At 42.8% G+C, this 24,757-nt stretch overlaps 1 protein-coding gene across 1 annotated transcript in view; it reads left to right on the top strand.

The window, feature by feature from the left end:
* LOC126188597 (uncharacterized) overlaps nt 1-20,137 on the top strand; it is a 720,334-nt gene extending 700,197 nt beyond the window's left edge. Inside the window, exon 4 of the mRNA XM_049930199.1 lies at nt 19,989-20,137. Within this exon, the coding sequence (XP_049786156.1) occupies nt 19,989-20,137 (149 nt within the window). The remainder of the gene's footprint in view (nt 1-19,988) is intronic.
* The last annotated feature ends 4,620 nt before the right edge of the window (nt 20,138-24,757 follow it).

Here is a 24,757-nt window from a genome sequence, read left to right as displayed (position 1 = left end):
GATGACGGTTTGGATGTACCGTGCGCTATTCAGTGTCCCCTCGACGATCACCAGTGGTGTACGGCCAGTGTAGGAGATCACTCCCCACACCATGATGCCGGGTGTTGGCCCTGTGTGCCTCGGTCGTATGCAGTCCTGATTGTGGCGCTCACCTGCACGGCGCCAAACACGCATACGACCATCACTGGCACCAAGGCAGAAGCGACTTTCATCGCTGAAGACGACACGTCTCCATTCGTCCCTCCATTCACGCCTGTCGCGACACCACTGGAGGCGGGCTGCACGATGTTGGGGCGTGAGCGGAAGACGGCCTAACGGTGTGCGGGACCGTAGCCCAGCTTCATGGAGACGGTTGCGAATGGTCCTCGCCGATACCCCAGGAGCAACAGTGTCCCTAATTTGCTGGGAAGTGGCGGTGCGGTCCCCTACGGCACTGCGTAGGATCCTACGGTCTTGGCGTGCATCCGTGCGTCGCTGCGGTCCGGTCCCAGGTCGACGGGCACGTGCACCTTCCGCCGACCACTGGCGACAACATCGATGTACTGTGGAGACCTCACGCCCCACGTGTTGAGCAATTCGGCGGTACGTCCACCCGGCCTCCCGCATGCCCGCTATACGCCCTCGCTCAAAGTCCGTCAACTGCACATACGGTTCACGTCCACGCTGTCGCGGCATGCTACCAGTGTTAAAGACTGCGATGGAGCTCCGTATGCCATGGCAAACTGGCTGACACTGACGGCGGCGGTGCACAAATGCTGCGCAGCTAGCGCCATTCGACGGCCAACACCGCGGTTCCTGGTGTGTCCGCTGTGCCGTGCGTGTGATCATTGCTTGTACAGCCCTCTCGCAGTGTCCGGAGCAAGTATGGTGGGTCTGACACACCGGTGTCAATGTGTTCTTTTTTCCATTTCCAGGAGTGTATAATAAGATGGATATTAAAATTTTGAAAATTACACACAGAAAAGAGAAAACTAAAATATCACGTACAAATCAGCTTGGATGTTTTAAACGTTAACCATGTTCGTCTGGTAACGTGTTGGATCTTCAGATTACTAATAGGGAATAAAGGACAATTTGTGTGTTTAAACCAGTTCAGTGAACGACGATAACTATCTTTTTTCTTGAATAGACGGATTCGACAAAGGTTCATGGAGCTGGTTGACAGATGGATGGCTGGATGCTGGAGGCTCACTGGAACTGCAGGAGTTTGACGTACAACGAATCTTGTTGGAAGGGGGAACCAGGCTGTAGGAGAATGGGATGATCTCGATCCTCACGGCACCAGTCCGGAAGAAGAGGACATGAAACAATTCCAAACATTGGATCAGTTGGAGATCTTTACTTCACACAATGCAAAAGAAGGGGTTAGTAGCACATTTCTCCATCGGATCCTTCATGAATTCAGTAGATTCGGAAGAGGTATGATCCACCGCAGTGTCCACTGCATAGCAATCGATTTTATCTACTTTAAGTAAGTCTTCCAAAAGTAAATCACTGCTCATAATCAATTTAATACATTCAGGTTTTCCTGTATTATACGAAGTCGGCATACCATGCAATACTTTTTCTGACTTATACCACATAGCTCGAGATATAAGAATTGTTCGTATGAGCCGATATTCAAGAAAGATCATCCTTCATTTCTGGAATCCTTCTCTCTGTGCCTCGGTATCACATTATCATCCTTTATAGCAAGACAATAAAAATTTATTGTGTACCCAAAGTGAATGTATCACCAGGGAAATGCTTCCGACGAAGACAATAAATCGCCTTGCCTTCGCACCACTTCTATGCTTTCATTATGAATTTCTCTCCTAAACAGCTATACCTCCTTAATTTCTTTTCAGGCCAATTTGAATTCACTTTAGAGCAGATAGATAAATAAATTCCTCTTACATTCAGGATAATTTGAAATAAAATAAATCATACAAACATACATAAAGGATTTCATCTTCCCGAAAGCAAAATTTTCTTAGGACCAGAAAACACCATACCAATCCAGGAAACACCATACCAATCTAAATCTACACCCTATTTACCAACCAATTTACAACTGCGCTAAGTGGCAAAAATGTTGCAAAATTAAACTTTCCATTATCGATGATATCTGAAAGTCCCTAAAATGTCACCATTTTAAATCAGAATACCTCCTTCGGGTAAGTTCAGTCAATTCAGGTACATTTTCTCTCACACTAAAGACTAACTTACGATACATGAACATGATTGGACAAACTTCACAGGCACATCCTAATTCAAAACTTAAAAACTATCAATAATTAATATTGATAAGCATACAACCAAATCTTCCAAAAAATAAAAAAATAATGAATAATCCTGGTCCTAAGTTAAAATAATTAATTAGTTACTTACTAGACACACTATCATTACTTCTCTAAAGTACTCAATTTGTGTTGCATAGTCTCTTATTAGTAGCTCCGATCTCACTATGAGTGTATCATAGTCTAGCACCAAATACAGTTAATAAAAATTTAATCACAGTACATCACTCTTCCCTATGTAAACGCTATGAATTTAATCATCACGGTCCTTTTCATACGGTTAATTTCAGATGGTATTTCTTAATATCTTGACGGGGATACAGTCGTTAGGTTCGTAAACTTTCTGGATACGCCAATAAATACGCATCATGGTGGTGTTTTCACAATTACGAAAGGTGCAGTGTATAATAGTAGACGTTTCCTATTCTTTTTGGAAAGTAATGAGGTTCGCGTATGTGCTCGCAGCACTACTTTTCGCAGATCCTAAATGTCGGCACCCATTTGAGTCAACTGTTATAATCCCTTTTACTGATCCTGGCCTTCTCGGTGAGCTTAACGAGAGGTTGTCCAATATTCTCATCCCAAGGTATGTCAGTACTTTCTGTTTTCGGAATTTTATCTACCTATTCATTTCTTTCCTTTCTTCTAAACATCAGTTCAGCAGGCGTAATTTTGGTTGAGGCGTGATAAAATTTGTACATAATTTTGTCTTCTACAGGTTTGTTGAGACACCAGGGAACCGGATACAAGCTATTGGGGGTAGGGGGGGGGGGGGTAGGTCGTATGTGGCATAATATCAAGATGATACACATATACTTTGATGACTCTAGGTTTTTTTAAAAATCAACGGAATAGGATAATAGGTTTGATATGTGCTACTTCTGTTCATCAGTTAGGTGCATAGATACCTTTTGTTTCTCAATTACGTGATTAGAAAATACGGATATTTTCATTGTGTGCCTGGAAGAATTTGTTCAGCGTTTATTATTTGTAATGATCAAGCTTATAAGGGCCGCACGGCAATATCACTCATGTACTCCTTTCTGTATTAAATCAACATTCACTGAAGCATCGTCGATCCAAAATTTTGCTTTCCCCCCTGAGAAGTCGATACCTCCGTCCTTCTCTCGTATGTTACTAATGCCCAGTGTATGAGACACGATCAATTTTTCAACAATTAGAAATGTGCAAGTAATTGCTGCAGTTCGCAAATTCAATTTTAATTGAGTCTGCATCCTGACACTTGTGTATCTTGTGCTTAGTGCTCCTATAATTATTCAGTTCTCCACTGGCAAAACTAGTAGTTTGGCTTTTAGAGATAACTTTTGGAACAAAGCGCTTGATGTCACATTAACCGAAGTTCCCGTGTCTAATGTTACAGTGACTGGAATCTCGATCGGAAAAGTCGTCGTCAGCCAGTCGCTATTCTTGTAACTCATTCGACAAGGCTTCTTGCTTTCTGATAAGATCAGGTATCGTCTCTTGGATTTCGTTTTGTTTTGGCACGATGAGAGGAATTAAGTCAACCTGTGTCTGGATTTAAGACTACGCATGTGCCATCTGATTGACTTGAATTTTTATATCTTCTTGCTGTTGTCTGAAGTTTGACTACGGTTGTGCCGTGGTTGACTGCGCTTGCACTTTATGACAGGTATTATCAGACAGCAAAGAAAGCTTTTGCGTAGTTACGATGAAGGGATCAATCACGGGTGCTGAGAACGTAACTATATGCTGCGCCGCTGCTGTGCGGTTGACTTCTGACAACAATGCCGTAACCTCTATTTTCTGATTAACACACGCAATAAATTAATGCACTATTTCAAACGCAATTAAAACGTCGTAGCGCTTCACTTCTAAACTACCGCCACAGAAGTTTGTCTACAGAATGATAGCGAAAATGGAAAACCATCCATTACATAGAACAGCAAGAGAGTCCTTGCCACTTCCACACACTACAAGACCCCCCCCCCCCAAAAATAAAGAAGTCCTGCCTGTATATGTTTTCTCCGTCCAGTTTCTGGTCTGAAATTCGCATGTGACGGACCTACGTAGTCTGCTCCCAATGTCGTCGCAGTAGTATTCGTTCCGTTGTGGCACGAAAGAGATACACACAATTATTATACACAGAGTCCTTGCATAAATGATCGCCAGTTTAACTTCTGCAGCACTGAAATTTGACATTAAATTATTATGGCTGAACATTATCTAGTTGCGTTAATGGAAATTTTTGGCGAGAGAAGCCACTTCTCCAATACTTTTACACAATTATCTCCCACACTTCCTGGTATAAAATTAATTATTAGTTCAATTCTAAAGTCTATAAAACAAAATAGAAGTTACAGTTCATAATCATACTCTATCTGACGCACGTTCTCGAATCGACGCTGAAAACCCATAATATAATCAGAGGCACATTAGTATGTCATGGTGAAGCCATCTTGGGTGTTTTGACGTACTCACTCTGCAGCATGGGAATCAGTGTCCAAGTTTTGTATCAATATCTATGAAGTCCAGAATTTATTCTCCTAAAATAGAGCATAAACGACAGTGGTGCAGGCTCTACTGATTTCCCACGTCACGAAGTTCGGTAAGAGTTACGACACACAAAATAATGTTCCGAACCGCAGACGAGGGAGAAGTTGAAATAACAAAAGAATTGAACGTACCTTTTCAATTCATGAAATTATATTTTTCCATAAATAACCTTTTTAGCTACATTCCAGTATACATTATCATCTTGTATGAGGTGAAATGCAGAAATTCAGAACTGCAGCTTACGACAATGCCGCTAATTACAATTCGACGGCTATCCTATCCTCCGCGATTCTAAATTGGAGGTAATCAGACCATTCTACACGTAATCTTCCGCATTATATCCAAAGAGCCTTTATATCAAGAGTCAGAGATAATCTGTCTGTCGCAGTCAAAGGAGTCTTTCAGGTATATAAATTACTTGTCGGTTGTGAATTATGGTTTAAGCTACACGAATAAAATTAACGAATCTAATACTATTGTAACTTTAGGTTACAGCAGACCCACTTTACTGGCAGTTGCGCTGCATCGCGATGGTGGCGCCGACCTCGAACCCGAGGGGCGACATGGTTCAAACATCAATTATTTGTGCGCAACATACTAATGTGCATGTCATGTGAATATGAACGTCCTGTCTCTAGTCGCTCAAGTTGTTCTTTTTTCTGAATATGAGTGTATAATTGCGTTACACAACTGAAAAATTGTTCTGTATGTTAGCATTTATGTTAATAAAATTCCACACAGTCTAGAAAACCCACTGTGATTCTTATCAACGAGGCTGTCCACACACTCTATACGACCTCCTCCAGGTACTCCAGGTACGAAAGGTACTCGTAAAGCTGAAATGAAGGAGAGACGTAGCTGTAGGTGGAAGCTGTGGGGGGAACAGCAAACGTTGTCTAGTTGGTTCATTAATTATTGGTAAGAGCATCACTGGACTAAGATAAGAGCCAATGTTCCATTTCCGCTCTGCCATACCATTTTTCTCTAACACGTAACAGCGCGCAGTCCACTACCGAGTGACGGATACATCTTGTAAATTTTTTTCGCGGGAATAAAGGTATCAGCATATTCTGAATGCAGTACACATTCTTTCGGTACCATATTTCCTCAAAATTGGGATGGGATACTTACCAGAGAGGACTGACGGACGACATCGAAAAAATCCAGATTAGGACAGCTCGTTTAGTATTATCGCCAAATAGGGGAGCGAGTGTCATGGATATGATAACCAAGTCGGGGCTGCTGTCACTATAGCAAAGGCGTTTCTCGTCACGCAGAAATCTTTTCACGAAATTTTAATCACCAACTTTCTCCTTGGAATTTTAAAATCTTTTGTTGGTAACCTACATAGGCAGAAATGATCACAGTAATAAAATAAGGGACATCAGAACTCGTATAGAAAGATTTAGGTGTTCATTTTTCCCACGTGCTGTTACAGAGTGGAACGGTAGAGAAATAGTCTGAAGATGATTTAAAGAACCCTCTGCAAGACACTTAATTGTAAATTGGCAACTAGTGATGTAGATGTAGGCAGATAAATTTATTTAATTGTATGCGAATTTGTATCCACTGCTATTTGTGTAAAGACAACATAGAATTGTTAACAGTCGCATATTATTTAGCACTATGTTTTTAGGGCCTTGTCCATGATTTAACTTAAATACTCCCATAGTTCAGTCCAATGACAGCCAGATTTTACACACGCTGCTGAATGCTGCTGCAGTGAGAAACTATTAGCGAACCCACGTCTCGTATGGGTTTAGCGAGTGTCAGCTCACGTTAATGTCTGTGGGAGGGTATCAAGCTGGATTTGCCTGGATGGCGGAATCAATTTGGATACGGAGAACCCGACTGCGCCAATGAAGAGGTATGTCGGCTGCGCTGATAGCTGGGAATCCACACTGTGTAATTACTGCGGCAAGTTATAGGCTGAAGTGTTCCCCGCCATTGGTCTGCGCCAGAGTACACAGCCGCTCCAATTAGCGTGCAATGACGGACCGCCGTTCAAATTCCGCTATGCACCGATAGAGGTTACGGCGTCTACTTACCAAAGAAACCGTTGTGGATAATCGTATCTTGATAAACATATTTAGTGGGCCACCATTTGAAAACGTAAACGTAAGTTCACACACGAACACCTGCTGCACAGCCTTATGAGCTCACAAAAACTCTTAGAGAATTGCATGCTATTAATATAACTGATTCTGCATTAGAGAGGTTTAACAGTGGAGGAAAAAGTATGTACCCTCAACTTATGAACATTTCAAAGAAGAATCTCTTGCTTCGCTGTCTTTCCACTGTTTCTTCTGTATCTTGTATAGTACTCGCCTTTCTCAATTGCTTACACCCCTGTTCCAAAGGATTTCGAACTTATGGGTGAATATTGCATTTTATCGCTTTTTCAAGGTAGAAAGGTCCTATAGAAGTATTTGCATACTTGTTCCGTCTTCCTTTCTTCATAAAATACTAATAATACATAGAGAGCTGGATGCTGCTACAGAACTGTATACAACTGAGTATGGTAATCATGAGGTCGATGGGTAGCTCTGAAATATCATATAACCAAAATGAGAACATAGACACAAAAATTTTCTAAGCTCGAAAGTACTGTTCTAAACTCAAGCTATGCATTTGTATTTCATGGTAATACTTTTCTGAGTTTGAATATTTGTCCACTTTATTTCTCATTATATGAGTGTAACAGACAAAAAGTATTTGAGACAGATTCGGATATGTAAACCAGTACGGGCGTTCAGTCCAAACACTGGTTTCATGCAGCTCTTCACGCTAATCTGATGAGTTCATCATGGGTAGCTAATGCAACCCATACAGGCGTGAATCTGCCTTCTGTGAACAAGCGCCGGCCTCCTACTACTTTTAACCCCTGTGTATCAATCCCATTTTTCCGAACAATGATTACTTGATATCTCAGGATATGAGCCGTCAATCTACCACTCCTTTTTAAGTAGTTGTCCCACAAATTCCTTCTTACCCGATATGGTTAATTTCTTTTCATTACATGGTTCAAATGGCTCTGAGTACTATGGGACTCAACATCTTAGGTCATAAGTCCCCTAGAACTTAGAGGCAGGATTCTAACCTGCGACCGTAGCAGTCCCGCGGTTCCGGACGGCAGCGCCAAAACCGCTAGACCACCGCGGCCGGCTTTTCATTACATCTTATTCGATCTACCCACCTGACATTCAGCATTCTTCTGTAGCAGCAGGTTACAAAAGCTTAAATTATCGTCTTATCTTATACGTTTTTTCGAGGTTTCTCCGTATAAGGCTACGGTCGAGACAAATAATTTCACAAAAGGCTTCCCAGCAGCTAAAAGTCTGTTCGATGTCAACAATTGCTCCCGTTCGCCAAATATGTTTTTCATATTGTCAGTTTGCAGTTTACTCTTTCATTACACGGGTAGTTTCTTTCTAATGACATCATTCGAAGTTGCACCCATTCAGAGATCGGAAGAGGAGCTATTTTACCTGTGCATATTTCATCGAGAAAGCTGCCAGCGTCGTTAAAGAATAAAGCAGAGCTGGATGTCCTCTAAAAATCCAATTCCTTCAGTCATGGTGAAGTTTCAAAACAGCACGGCCACGGAGGTTAACCGTAGAAGAGCACATAAACAGTTGCCCTTGTTAACTACAAAAAATCCCGCTTTCACTCTTCAGAAACAGTGTTTGGTTTCTTCAATCGTACCAATCCGACGTGGTTGCATCTACTGTACAGTAACATGTACCAGTGAGAGTCACAGGCCACCACCACTGTGGCTAATTCTATGGTACACAAATATAGCAAGTCAAAGCTTAAATAACGTGTTCACAAACAAAAGAACAGAACACAAGGGTTACCTTCAGTTCATAACACCATGTAGATTCCTAATTTATGATTACTTTGTTGAATGATGATGAAGTTATACCTTTCCTTTTTAATTTTTTTATGTTCTATTAACAGATATTTATTGTGTACTGTAACACTGATTGTATTGAGTACGAGGTAAGTGGGAGAAACAGACCTCTACCCGGCTGCAACACGCTCTAACGTTATTTTATTCTTGTGTACAAAGACGTGTCTAGGATCAAAACCGACCTACAGTTTTTGTCGGACAGACAATATTAGTTATACTTTCTCTAGTCGTCCGGCAGTCTTTGTTTAACAGAGTTTTCCACTCCAAGATTGATTTTTTATTTTCCGTCAATGTTGCACGTCATTTACGAGATTACCGGTTCCGGCCTGTTTGATCATGTTCAGACCTGTGGACGTCAGGAAAGTGATGCCATACACTGGGAAAAGAAATAAAGTTCAAATTCACTGTTGTAAACACGAAAGGCTGCTGATCTCTCTTTGTGCCCTAATTAAGTCTTACGGCGCGGAAACCAAAACAACAGTTTCCTTATAATATGTTGATAAAGTACGGACTACTGAAGGTAGTGACCCGCTTTTGTAGAGTAATAAAAATGGCGAAATGATATGCGCTGCTGTAGCTCAACCCAAGAGACGCCTCTCGGTGTGAGTCGGTAGACTTCTGCGCAAGTCTAGTTGTGCTAGGAATACGCTCCACATAAAGCCATCAGTTTTTCCACGGTGTTATGACTTCAAGTCGCTCATTCTCGTTTGGCATATATAAAATGCCCAGGAAGCACCGAAATCTGAAATACTTTCTTGATGATTCACCGTTCCATTAATACTGTTCTACATTATCATATTATACGCCTCACTAAGCATACTCATTTGTTGTTATGATATATGCGTTTTTATGGTCTCGTCGCAGGATACAAGATGGAGGCAGCCATTTCATTTTTTTTTTTCTGAAATTTCCGAACGGGTTTACTGACAACAACGCCACTCTTCTACTAATCTGTTATCCTGAAACATATGAGTGAGACTTCCTTAATGTCCTTCATATCTACTGTCGTACCAATCTGAAACTATTTTAATTGAAGAGCGCCAGTCGCCCTAAGGGAGGAGAAGACTGTTTGGCATTTATCTCTAAGTCGTGCAACATTAGTGCGGTGATTATTCGTATTCCAACTATCAGTCCAGCGTGCTGGTAAAGTTCGGATCTGGCAAACTTCCTTGGCCATCAAGCCATGGTAACATGCGTTTTAGTCATACGAGATTTTGGTTACGTATATAACTTAGAATCCTCATTTTAAATATTTAGAAATTCTGAAGCAATAGAGCTGGATCCAAAGCTACTTTCAGTTTTGTTTCACTATGTGTACCAATTGCCAAACCAACTATTACTGCATAAATAGTGTACAAGAACGTTTTCCTGAAGATTTTCATAGAATCACTGACTGGTTGTCGACTACTCTGACATACTTTTGGTCAAATATTTCTATTACATTGCAGTCAACAGATTCTTAAATTCAAAGAATAAGAGGGATTTCGTAAAGGAAGTGTAATTACGCTTCCTGAGTGACTGCTTCGTTCTGTATCTATTGCTAAGAGTATGCATCCAAAGTGATGTATAACGGAACGATCACATAAAAATAGAAATAGCTCGAGCGTCAGACAAAGACTCTGTGGAAGAAACTTAAGAAAATGTAACTGAGCCACGAAAGAAATAAATTGCAAAATCCTCATTCAACCAGTTGATGAACAATCTCGTGCTTAACTTGTTAGAGCGATAGAGGGTATGGAGAGTATCGAAAGAAGGGCAGCGCGATACTTTGCGTCACAGGCAGCTGTCATCTTCATACGTTACGGGAGAGGCGTTGTGCATCACAGTGAAGTTTATGAAGTTTACTGTCATAATACCGTGAATGTACGTCGCAGAAAGATTCAAGCAAAATATTACTTCCTGAGGCATACATCACATTTTTAACGTAACAAAGCATTCCCGAATATAATAACGAAATATCATGCTGTCCACAGGATGGGAAAAATTTGTAGGAATTAAAATAAAGAAACATCATTAATAATTCAGCATCTAATCCCGTGCAGATGTCATTTCATACAGGAACGATAAAACATTCTGCTACGTGAATGAAAAATAGCGTGTGACGTGAAAATATCGATGGAAGTACTGAAACAATGGACTGTTGCACATAAAGGTATCATATATACAGTAATAATAGTAATAATCATTATAATTAGGCCAATAATTAATCCACAGCGATTTAAAAGAAATTATTTCATTGTTCTAACGCAAAATTTAACCAAAATTACTGAGAAATTAAGTTTAAAGTATGTAGCTTCATCGTACATGAGAAACAAGTGCGTCTGGTTTACTGTGGACATGTAAAACTGTTATATTTTCTATTAGTTAATAGATTTGACGAGTCTAGGCAGGCTCATGATAAGTGTAGTACTTTCTAATTTTATCAACACTCGATACCGTTGATGAATTCATTTAACGTTGACCTCATTGCTGTAGCATCTGTACGTACAGCAGTCAGTTTCGGGTACGAAACCAGTATTCACTTAGAGACGGTAATGTTAAAACAAAAGACATGTTTCCTTTATATGTTGCAGCTATTGTGATGTACCCTGCCTTTAGCATCACTGATCAGGAAACAATTCCCTACAATGTTACAACAATGAAATTATTCAAATCAAAATAATTACAAATGTAATTTAACCTTCATTATGTCTTTTTGTTTCTTAATTTATTAACTGTAAGCTGCAATAGGCACGGACCTGTTGTCATTGTTATGTACCTCGTTTCAAACACAACGTCCATATATTCGCTCAGTTAAATACTCTCATCTGCAGTAACAAGCACTACAGGCAGTGATTGTACATCCACCTAGTTATTAACCCCGGCAGCCCGCAGATTTACATCTGACCGCGTACCTTGTCTGGGTAGATTGGATTGCGGGGGCGCTGCAGCTGTAGGCTTTCGCTCTCGAGGTAGATTCGGACCGTTGCCTCACTGTATCGCGGATCTCGCAGACAAAACGTCAGGTTCTCTGTTTTAATCTAATTATGTTTCTATGGATTCATTTCTTGTTTCAGAACGTGGCTGTACTAGAAGGTAATGATTTTGTTCGCTTGTTCGCAGCTTGTCTGACGCAATACGTATCGAAATATCATATTCATGTCAGGATTGCAACAGTAATACCTTAGGTATAAATTGTAACATTGATCCATCTACATCAGAGGATAAAGCATCACTATGGCTGAAGTGAATACAGGGTTTTCTGCATTGCTAAATTAAAAGAATGTTATCCATAGTGGATGCTGTCGAACTCGGCGACCGTTTCTTTATGGGGTTGTACAAAAAGTATCCCCTACCAGTCACAGTTTTATTGTGACTGGTAGCGGATGCTGTTTCTACAACCCCATTGCTAAATTATTTTGGTGATATTTACTGTATGGAACGTATGGGAAGCTACCTGCCGCTAAAGCCTCGTTTTGTTGTTAAGACAAGTATTGAGATTGGCCACACTTTGCATGAACGAACAACAAATCTTATGTTCCTCCATATGGCAGTCGGATTGAATTGTGACGTTTACTCGTTACCATTTTATATTTGGTGCAAGTGTTATACATACGTAGAATGCGTCTTAGCTTGTGTTGATTACTTATATTCTCTAGAAAAGGATGTGTAATTCTGTGCCATTTTCTCTGGCTGGAGCTTAGAGAAATCGCTACTGTGCCTCACGAAATCCTAGGCAGGGATTAATGAGAACATTTTCTACTTAGAGAACAATGGTCATCATTGTCCACAATCATGGATTAGGAGACTGAGATATTCACTCTGCAGCGGAGTGTGCGCTGATATGAAACTTCCTGGCAGATTAAAACTGTGTGCCGGACCGAGACTCGAACTCGGGACCTTTGCCTTTCGCGGGCAAGTGCTCTACCACATTTTTTTATTAAACAACCATCTAAAGAACATAAGCACGAAAACAAAATAATGAAGCAATGGAACTGTTTACCTACATCAATGCGTGGGTGCATATCGGTGGGTTGTAAGGTTCCGAAGAGCCAACTTGTTATGCTCAGAGGTTCCTTGTCCAACAAGTGGGTGGTTCGTTTAATGTAAAACGCCGTTCACTTTTGGTTAATGTCAGGCATGTTGAGTCCGCCGGCCCGTCTGAAGACGTCAGCGTGGTGTATTTCACTTTAAACACATGCCCTTGCCAGATAATTGGACCGTATAGTACGCTTTACTGAATATATAACTGGTGAGGAGTCGTATGCGTTGGAGAATGTCAACGGACAGCCAATTGTTGTCATAGATGGCACCTTGCATTTTATTTGTGCACTGCATCAAATTTTTTACATTCATTTTTAGCGGGAATTTGTCGATAATCATCCTCAGAGTGTAGTGGGCTTCGACACGCTTCGCCCAAGGTACAATAACTGCGTCGTATCCCAGACAAAGGTGCATTTATGGGTGTTAATTTTTGCACCGGAAGCCCGACAGTACTCGTCTACCGCGGTCTTGAGGGTTGATACGTCTCCGCCGTTGCGCAGTAACACTCTAACGTCGTCGGCGTAAGCACGAACCACGAAGGACGTCCCGGCGATCGACAGACCTGCATGTTTGTCATGCATGGAGCGTAAGATTGGCTCCAGCGATAAAACAAACAGTATCATGGAGAGAGGGCTCCACTGCGGCAGCCCTCTTTGGACCTCGATGGGCTGAGTAAGCTGTCCATTTACGCTGACTTTGTTTGTAAGGCCCGTGACGAAATGTTGCACGACATTATTAACCTGTTGATCAAAACCACACCGCTGCAGTAGCTGTAGGAGGTACTCGTGGCGGATGCGATCAAATGCCTTGCAAAATTCGATAAACAGCAATGCGAGATTCACGTTAGTGCCTGACGCTATGGCTATTACATCTCTATATTCCAAGAGGGGCGTCATAATAGTGCGGCCAGGGCAGCATGATTGTTGTGAATCACTTGCTTCATTAATGGAGGCAATCTGCTGTTAGTGCAGTTTTGTAACCAAAATTGGGTAAAGTAGTCGGTCGGAAGGTATCTAAGGTTTTTCGGTGTTTGCTTATTTGTATCAATACAATGCGACCTTCCTTCATTTCGGCCGGCACGTCACTCCCTCGCATCACTTTATTGAGAACATCTGTAAATGCGTGTCCGATTTTGGGCCAGAAGCGCACATAAAATTCCCGTGGCAATCCATTTTGGCCAGGGGATTTATTCCATGGGGAGCCAGGAATCAGTTCAATAAGTTCGTCTTGAGCAAAATCTTGTACGGCCGCCGAGTTCTCCGCAGGCGTGACTACGGGGGCATAGCACTCACGATCTCGCCGCCGTCACACCATATGTATTACATTGCGAGTACAGATCCGTAAAGAACCGGTAGAATGCAGTATGAATATCACTCTGTCGGGCCAAACGGAGTCCATCATCTGCGTCCAGGTGCCCGATAAAAGCTCGCTTGCGATTGGCAAGATTTTTATGAGGTGATACGACGATGCAAGTTCGTCCTCTTGAAGCGATTTTGCTTTATATCTCATCTTCACTCCTTCAAAATGCGTTCGCTTTATGCCTATAAGCTTCGCCTTTATTTGTTTGATGGTCGTCAGCTGCGCGTTGGTTGGTGACGTAGTCGCATACAACTCTCGCAGAACTGTCTGGTAAAAATCAATCGTGCGTTTGACATCTTGCGCCCGTTGCCAACTGTAGATATTTAAGGATAATCGCATTTTCCGTTTGACCACAACATTCCTAGGATATCTGCAGCATTACTTGAGACAATCCGCCTATGCCATGGAGATGACATCTCGTAGCACGGCTTCTCCGAGAACAGAAACGTTTAGGCTCCACAGAATCCTATGCCATTTAGTATGCTGTTTGGCCAGATTTATCGTTACACAGAGGGTGAAGTGGTCGGAGAAACTAGCCGGAATGACATCGGTGTCCAGAACATGTTGGCAAATGTTCTCAGAGATGTACAAACGGTCTAGACGCCTACATGCAATGGAGGTCAGGTACGTGGACTTTACTAGGGTAGGAAATTTTAATTCCCACGCATTCTTCAGCTGCAGGTGACGCACTAGATAATGTAGTTCCCTACAGTAACTAAAGTTTGCCGATTGAACTTTCCTGTGGATCATACAGGTAAAATCACCACTAATTATGAACTGGGTTGGGTTGCGGCGTAAGAAGTAGATGATGTCTTGTTTGAAGAAGTTAGCTCTTTCTGATTTGAGAGTCGTTCCAGATGGAGCGTATATATTGACGACGGTGACGTCAAGAATTTGGCAAGCTATGCCTGTACCGGAGTCCAATATTTCGATATTTCTCAGTGGGATTCCGTCTCGTGATAGAATGTCTGTACCTGTACCCGCATCCGCCACGGTGTTTACGATTGTTGTAAATTCTGATATATGAAAACTTAGGATAGACACTTCCTGTAACAGAACTATAGCAGCTTTGGACTCATAGATAAACTGCCGTAGCACTGCTAATTTTAAATCTGTCCTTACTCTATTAATGTTCAGGGAAAAAAACTTATAAACTTGACTCATGATCGTCAGAGACATGTGGGTGTTGAGAAGCGTTGGAAGCCCAGTTAATCTCACCGTCGGACTTCGAACATACATCCGCAGGTTTTCTAACAGTTTTTGCACTGAATTTACTTTTTGTCTTACTTCCAGCCACGGAGTCATATGTTTTAACTTTATTTTGCCGTCGTACAGTTGTCCAAAGTGTCACAGAAGACGGCGGAGTTGTTGAGACATGGCTGTAAGCAGTATGTGAAAGTCCTTGCTTCGGAACGGGTGACGGCAAATACGAAGACGCGTCTTCAGTAGGCTCAATGTGTTTGATTGGAGCCTCACTGGCTGTTTGTATACAGCTTTCCGGTTCCTCACGATGCATCGGAGTAATTCCCAGGTGGCGGGTGTTTATGTTATCTCTATACCGCGTGTATCATCCTCTGTGTTTACGTTTAGCAGTTGACTGGCTTCCGCCTCTTGTATGTCGACCACCTGTGGGGAATCGAGAAGCGGTATCGCAACGGATTGCTGTAAACACTCGACTGCACTCGTATTGACAGATTCTGCGCCGGTAGTTTCAATGTGAATTTGGCTGTCGTAACTGAGCCGCCCGACATATGCATGTCCTGTGTGGAGGCCCGTTAATCCGCGTCATCGGTTTGATTTTTTACGACTTGGTCACCGGAGTTGCTACCGTCACTAGTACGGCGTCGTTTGTTACCGACAAAAAATGCAACACCGACGTTTAAGGCGTGACTCGCCACGGTTTTGTGAGGTGAGGGTGAGAAGGTGCCTTTATCGAGATCGTTGTCCTCTGACGCAGACGCACTTGGTTGGGAGTCAATCACAGAAAGCGCCTGATTTAGAGTTAGGACATCAGCCAATGTTCATCTCTGTCATTGTTGCAGATTGTTTCGAAGTAAGAAAACGCGCCGTGGGCAATCATCTCGTAAATGGCCACTCGTGTTAAAGATAAAACCAGTACCTACTTGTCCATCGTAAATGACATGAGCCTTATAACCAGAAACTATCATTTAGGATGGGATATTGACTTTAACGGCCATGTCAACTGAGCGAACCCCAGTATAACATTCGAGTTTGTGACTGCTCGACCATTTTTCGTTTCTAATCGGTCGGATGTCACCGTATTTGGCAAGGACATCTCTAAGAAAACAATTCTCAACATCAGATGGCAAATTGAACACTCGCACTTGTTTATATTCGATGTCAGCGTTAGTAATTGAAACTGTACTCACCGAGCCATAACTGTACTATATGAGCGGCCGAGACCGCTGTGAGTTAATTAATAAGCGTGTGTATGACGGTAGTGAAGAAGCACTGATAATGTCACAGGTCACAGTCTAAGAATTTCTATAAATACGGCTTGCGGCGCTATGACTACGCGGAAGTAGCGGCACGTCCGGTCGCTGTCGTGTCCCAAGAACTGTCCACTGTGCTACCCAAGCATGACTCACGACCCGTCCTCACAGCTTCAATTGTGCCAGTTCTGCCAGTTATTAATCCCTTCTTGTTATATCTCTTATTATATCTTTTAAATCATGTCCCCAGAGCCTCAAAGCAAAAAAAAAAAAAAAAAATAAGTGAGACATAAATGCCGAAGTAGGAAACGGAAAACTGCAAACGAAGCAGGAACGAGAAAATCCAAAATAATATTTTTAGCTGCCGGCAAGGTGGGGGGGAGGGCTGTTCATGGTTCCTGGACTAATTGTTAACGAACCGTTTTATCGGAAAAGTCCTTGAAAAACTTAGAAGAAGTATGGCAAACGTGCGGCCAGTCAGTTCACACACCATGACAACTATCTCCCCCATACGGCAAAGTCGGATAATGAGTTTTTGGTGGAAAGTAATACTTTATAAATGAAACACTGACAGCACTAGTTTAATATTCTACAATATGTGTTGCTCGTTACACGAACCAGTTTCCTGTTGTTACGCCATCATCAGGTACAAAGATAAGTTTGTGGTGCAGCGAACCTTTGTTGGATCAAAGATTTTAAAATACACTCCTGGAAATTGAAATAAGAACACCGTGAATTCATTGTCCCAGGAAGGCGAAACTTTATTGACACATTCCTGGGGTCAGATACATCACATGATCACACTGACAGAACCACAGGCACATAGACACAGGCAACAGAGCATGCACAATGTCGGCACTAGTACAGTGTATATCCACCTTTCGCAGCAATGCAGGCTGCTATTCGCCCATGGAGATGATCGTAGAGATGCTTGATGTAGTCCTGTGGAACGGCTTGCCATGCCATTTCCCCCAGTCGCCTCAGTTGGACCAGCGTTCGTGCTGGACGTGCAGACCGCGTGAGACGACGCTTCATCCAGTCCCAAACATGCTCAATGGGGGACAGATCCGGAGATCTTGCTGGCCAGGGTAGTTGACTTACACCTTCTAGAGCACGTTGGGTGGCACGGGATACATGCGGACGCGCATTGTCCTGTTGGAACAGCAAGTTCCCTTGCCGGTCTAGGAATGGTAGAACGATGGGTTCGATGACGGTTTGGATGTACCGTGCACTATTCAGTGTCCCCTCGACGATCACCAGTGGTGTACGGCCAGTGTAGGAGATCGCTCCCCACACCATGATGCCGGGTGTTGGCCCTGTGTGCCTCGGTCGTATGCAGTCCTGATTGTGGCGCTCACCTGCACGGCGCCAAACACGCATACGACCATCATTGGCACCAAGGCAGAAGCGACTCTCATCGCTGAAGACGACACGTCTCCATTCGTCCCACCATTCACGCCTGTCGCGACACCACTGGAGGCGGGCTGCACGATGTTGGGACGTGAGCGGTAGACGGCCTAACGGTGTGCGGGACCGTAGCCCAGCTTCATGGAGACGGTTGCGAATGGTCCTCGCCGATACCCCAGGAGCAACAGTGTCCCTAATTTGCTGGGAAGTGGCGGTGCGGTCCCCTACGGCACTGCGTAGGATCCTACGGTCTTGGCGTGCATCCGTGCGTCGCTGCGGTCCGGTCCCAGGTCGACGGGCACGTGCACCTTCCGCCGACCACTGGCGACAACATCGATGTACTGTGGAGACCTCACGCCCCACGTGTTGAGCAATTCGGCGGTACGTCCACCCGGCCTCCCGCATGCCCGCTATACGCCCTCGCTCAAAGTCCGTCAACTGCACATACGGTTCACGTCCACGCTGTCGCGGCATGCTACCAGTGTTAAAGACTGCGATGGAGCTCCGTATGCCATGGCAAACTGGCTGACACTGACGGCGGCGGTGCACAAATGCTGCGCAGCTAGCGCCATTCGACGGCCAACACCGCGGTTCCTGGTGTGTCCGCTGTGCCGTGCGTGTGATCATTGCTTGTACAGCCCTCTCGCAGTGTCCGGAGCAAGTATGGTGGGTCTGACACACCGGTGTCAATGTGTTCTTTTTTCCATTTCCAGGAGTGTAGTACATGTACAGAGTATCTCCATTTCCAGAGACGAAAACGTTAACGTTAGAATATGAGTAAAACAAGAAAGGTAACTTCAGTATAAGTGCGATGTAAGATTACTTAATTACGATGAAACGTGTGACTCATAACCTAATGAACTATAAATAAATTACAACAGTTGTAGGTAGAAGAACATATCTGAACAATGAGCTTTGGTAAAATATTCCAAAGATATGGCTGAACAAAACAATCTTGTCTTTAACAATTCATAAAGTACAGATGAGATATAATTGTTTTATTAAGCAGGTGAGTGATGCAGCCGTGATTATAAAAAATAATTTTTTTTTACACCACAATAGAAATTATAGTCACTGAAATAAAGCAAATGGAGCATGTGAGTAGGAGGGGTAATTTACTACATGGTCTAGATAGGATTATGAGTAGTATTTGCAGTTAGAACTGGTGAGTAAGGGAACAGTGTCTGGTCATTCAGTACTAGGCTTACGTTGATGGAGATGTGTGTATTAATTTCCATGATTTAAAAGCAGTTAATCCTTCCATTGTATGGTAATACTGTTGCGAGATCTCCCTGCGACTTATTTCTGCATTTCAAGAACCATTGAAACAGAGCTATTTGTTTACTTAAGTAAAATTCCGGTAGACGAGCTGAAAGTCTTCTAGAACAGTTTCGAAGACTGAAAGCATCACCACGGACTCTGTTTAACTGGTGAAGGCAACCATTTGGAAGGGGACTGCCTCGACGTATTATAAGAATAAAATTACCGTTTACAATAAAATCGTTCTCTATTTTTCTTTAACTTACCTAGTGTTTTACATTAATTAGTATTTTGTATCATTTCTTAAGACAGTGACAGCTTACAGCCATATCATTAATAATATAGTCACAAATAGAGATGTAGGGTGGGAAATACGCAAACATATCCCAAATTTGTAAGTGATTAATTCGTCTAAATACCGCTGCACAAAAAATGGCTCTGGGCACTACGGGACTTAACTTCTGAGGTCATCAGTCCCATAGAACTTAGAACTACTTAAATCTAACTAACCTAAGTACATCACACACATCCATGCCCGAGGCAGGACTCAAACCTGCGACCGTAGCGGTCGCGCAGTTCCAGACTGTAGCGCCTAGAGCCGCTCGGTCACCCCGGCCGGCACCGCTTCACATTATCGAAGCTAAGCGATGTTGTCTTGAACGAGCCACAGTGTATGATCGAGCAGCTATAACAACATGCTGTAAGCATACGAGGTCTGCAGAGAGCTAAGTACAGTGAATGTGTGTGCACCTGTTGCAGTTCCACCGCAACCGCCTGTCATCCACGACCCGCGGGGACCTATCAAGGACGTGGCCGGGCCGTACGAAGAGGGCTCCGAACTTCGACTGGCCTGCCTCGTCTCCGGAGGTGAGTTCCAGCATGAGCTTCCAGTACTCTTCAAGTGGTAAGCATCCGCTGCTGGAGTATATTTACTTTATTCATGTCGAGAGATTCGCTAAAATCATATTACCGTATCAAAGGAAGTCGCTGTTCACACAATAAAATTTTTTGACGTTTTCTGTCGTCACTCATATGACAATGTTACAACTTTTTCTCAGAGTAACGGCTAACTGAAAGTCCTTTCTAAGCTTAATCAGTCACAGAACAACTGATATTGCGCCAGTGTTTTGCTTTTTGTGTTTGGTTTTCTGTCTTTTGTCTTACTCGACAGAGCGACAGTCTGAAATGAATTCCTGTCACGTACCACAGAGCGGAAATCAGTTGCGGAGTATAAGAAAATATAAACCAACTGGAGCTATTGGAAAAGATGTTTCCATTTGTTTGTATAGCTAGCAAACGTTACAATAATCATTGACAACAACGAAAGTAATTACTACAGTACACACTTAAATTTCAGAAAAATGTAAGAATGTTTATTGTAGTTGACAGATATTATAAGTCGCCCACCGCGTTTTTTTTTTTTTTTTTTTTGTGTGCATGTATGTGAAGGCTAACCTCAGCAACTCTCATAGACATATTGTACATATATATATTTGTATATTATTTTAACAAAGAATTTACGTAAGGCAAGGGGCAGGGTGTTAGCATGAAAAGCTATGAATACATATGGAATGGTACAAATAGAAATATATATTTCTGAAATTGCAAGCATACAAATGAACAAAGTAATAGGAGTCTAAGATAAATATTCAGCAACGCTAAACTTTTGAAGAAGTTCGGTTCTGCGCATATTTGGTTTGGTAAGCATTAAATGTAAGAAGCAAAATTTGGCTAGAAGAACGAGCCATTACTGGGCGCAACCGTATTCATCTATGTACAGTTACACATTTCGTAGCGTGGATAATGAGCGCCCCCTAAATCTACGCCCCCCCCCCCCTCCCCAGTCCCCTGCGATCACAGCTTCTGCCTCCCCCCCCCCCACACCCTCCCAAAAAATGTCACCGTCCGCCGTACTGTGTGACCAGCTATACTTCATTTTCTGCTATTCTACTTCAACAGGTTGTACATAGCTCTCTCGAATAAGTGTTAGCATCAAGTGCAGCGACTGGCATCTAGACTAAGCGTCTTCGTTTCCTACCAATAATTCTCTCTCTCAGGTTCTGTGTGCAGATCGATTCTAGCTTTGGCACTTGTACACCGCAGTGCGCCTTATGATAGTCTGGAACATGTCGTTGTGAGATTCAAGCCGGGCTCAATCCACACGACCGACTGGCTACTGTATTGTACTTGTCACGTGTAACTTCGAACGTTTTTAGCCACCACCTAATAAAGATAAACCATTAAGAGTTAAAACAAGGAACAACACTTCCGCGATTCACAGACAAAAGAAGTTTATGTCCATGATTCCCATCTTCAACTAACTGTTGATGAAGTAGAATACGTTGATCATCTGAAACCTTATGAGCACTTACTTAACAGTGTGTTGGTCCACCTTTTAAACAAAATAGAGCAGTGATTATGTGTGGCATATATTCGACTAGTTCTTGGAAGATTTTTCGGAGGTAAATGGCACCAGATACCTACACACAGGTTATGGAATCAAACAAATTATGGGCCTGTGTATTCCGGGGGCAGAGCTGGCACCATGTAGCGCCCGACATGTTTTATCGCTTGCAGAAAATACTTATTAAACAGCCGTAAATTTGTGCAATAACTTTATTTCGCTGTTTCGGTGCCTCATACACGAATCGAGATAAGCCATCCAGTTGTTCGTCATTAAAACTTATTTGGATGCGAGGTCCGCCAGTTATGCAAAACACCGTTTTTCTCAGTACCTAAACATGAACTAAAAACGCACATAATTTTATAATCATTTAACAAAAACGTTAACATTTCAGAATAAACAAAAACGAAAACCCACTTATGATGGCACAGTGGTGCCGAACCATGTTTGGGTACTGAGAAAAACGGTGTTTAGCATAACCGGCGGACCTCAAATCCAAAAAAAATTTTAACTGCAAACACGGCCAATACAAGGAGCTGCAAATCAAAAAGAGGATATGTTCGTGCTTACTAAAGGAACCACTATTTCAGACTGATTCCTTCTCTAATAACAAACGATTGGAAGGCATATCTCGATTCGTGTATAGAGGACTGAAGACGGTACCAATCAGGCACCGAAACTGGTAGCTTAATAAAATCATTCCATAAATTTACGGCTGTTGGATATATATTTCGTGCAAGTCATCGAACAACCGCAGTCCCGTTCTCCCATTTACACGTGAAGGAATTACATAAATAAGTTACCATCGAATCCAATTTTGATCGGTATGATGGCCTAAATAACGATGTGGATTCACTACAATACTTTTCAAACCACTCCACCATGATTCTAGCGTACGTGCACGGACAGTTATGCTACTGGATGATGCTGTAGCCTTCGGGAATAATATCAGACGTGAAGAGATGCATGTGGCCCACAATAATTTTCACGTAGTTCATTGAAGTCATGGTGCCTTCGATTACTACCGAAATCGGATAACAGCCCTTGTGAATATCCCCATAGCACAATACTACCCCTCTGACCGAGCCAGGAGCACACGGTACATGATTCGAACACTCGTTCTCCAGGACGATGGCATATCTGGATACGGCCAGCGACCTGCTGTAACAAGGAACGTGATTTATAAGACGAGGTGACACGTTTCCTCTAGTCCAAGGTGACACCCATAGTTATGCTGATAGGTAACTCCATTGCCTTCGGAAGGGATATGAAGCATGAAGGGATCCAGGTGTTTCCCAGTAATTTTCAAGTATTTCACAGCACACAATTCCTATTGATCCAGGATGCAATCTCCACAATCCGGTATCCGCGGAGTTGTAACTGACCAGGGCGTTGAGTCGACATAGGAACACATAGAGGTCGTCAGCTGCCGAGCCCCATATTCTACAATGTGCATTGAAACAATGTGCTCCGGAACACTTTTACTTGCACCATCGTTTACTCTGTCATCAAATCTGCCAGAGATCGTCATGGTTCAAATGGCTCTGAGCACTATGGGACTTAACATCAATGGTCATCAGTCCCCTAGAACTTAGAACTACTTAAACCTAACTAACCTAAGGACAGCACACAACACCCAGCCATCACGAGGCAGAGAAAATCCCTGACCCCGCCGGGAATCGAACCCGGGAACCCGGGCGTGGGAAGCGAGAACGCTACCGCACGACCACGAGATGCGGGCCAGAGATCGTCATCTATCCTGCTTTATAGAAGAGATAATTCTACGACCTCCGTTTTGTGATTAGGTGTGGACGTCCAACAGCTATTCGCCTATTCGTCGTATACCGCAGTTCAGTACCCTAGTAATCTAAATTAACCACTTTTGCCTGCTGTCTGCATTGTGTCTCGGATTTCTTATTTTGGAGTGCCTTAAGTTTAACAATGGACAAGTCATTAAATTGTCAAAATATGACAACACTTACACTTTATACTGATTTTAGTTGCACACGAAGATGGAGCTGAGACCCCGAAACTGCAATGTGTGAGACTTGAGTAATAAGAATGTTGTCAACTGGAACGGAATTTTTTGTTATGGAGAAAATGCATCCTATTTTGAACTAAAAAGAGAATATACTGAACAATAGTCCAGCACAGCTCAAGAAATTTGTCTCGGTGGAAGGTTAATCCAGTTTGATCATCCTGTGTGGGTCCTTGCAGTTGCATGCATTCCTTACAAGTGCTAACTGGACAGAACAGTGTGGTGTCTCACCGCATGAAGAAATGAGAGTTTCGCAGTAATAGTGATGGCAGGCAGCCTCAGTTCTTCGGCTCTTGTCAGCTTCGACCTGAACCGAAAGTATGACAGGACAGTGGGCTGCGGTCACTGAGAACCTCAAAATGTGTCTGCTGTAGAATAAGATCAGTGTGCGAAGATGAATTCTAATATTCCACAAAGATCGGTAGATCCGCATTGCGTGGTAGACAGATCACGAAGTAATATCTAGTATGTGTAGGCCTTTGTTAAGTAACAGGACTTCCCAGTTATGTTATCTCTGTGACATGGTGTTGGCCGTATTGTGTTATTCGTCAGAAGTAACACGATATTATGCCCGTGACAGAAGCTATTACTCGCCTTTCATCTGTCGTCCCTGTTAATCAGCGGTTCTCTTGTAATAATGTTATACATCGTTTAATGTCAGCCTGTACCGTTTACATCGTTACAGCAAACACGGGCCCTGTTTGGTGTCGTTATAGATAACACAGGGGGAACGCATCATACAAAATCTTACTCTTGGCCTTACTTGCATTCCACTGCGTCTTGATTTCTAACATCAGGAGCAGATTTTTGTTGCTGCTGTTGAGCCCACATGGTCGTAGGCTTGCGATCCATCAAATCAGGAACACCGGTGGATAATGATTCTATAGCTGTCTGGTAGAACTATTATTTATTTGAAGTGATGCGCAGGATGTTAGAGACACTCTGAAAAAGTTGTAAGAGTGCTTCAGAGTAGATTGCGCTGAGAAACAAGTGTCAAGAAAACATTTCGACGCGTCGCGCTGTTTCTGGTTTAATTAGCACTGAAGCTAGCCAACAGTCGGCCACGCTCGCATATTCAATCAGTCT

The sequence above is a fragment of the Schistocerca cancellata genome, chromosome 5, assembly GCF_023864275.1.
Source record: "Schistocerca cancellata isolate TAMUIC-IGC-003103 chromosome 5, iqSchCanc2.1, whole genome shotgun sequence".
In the NCBI taxonomy this organism is placed as follows: Eukaryota; Metazoa; Arthropoda; class Insecta; order Orthoptera; family Acrididae; genus Schistocerca; species Schistocerca cancellata.
This window is presented reverse-complemented; position numbering and strand designations above follow the sequence as displayed.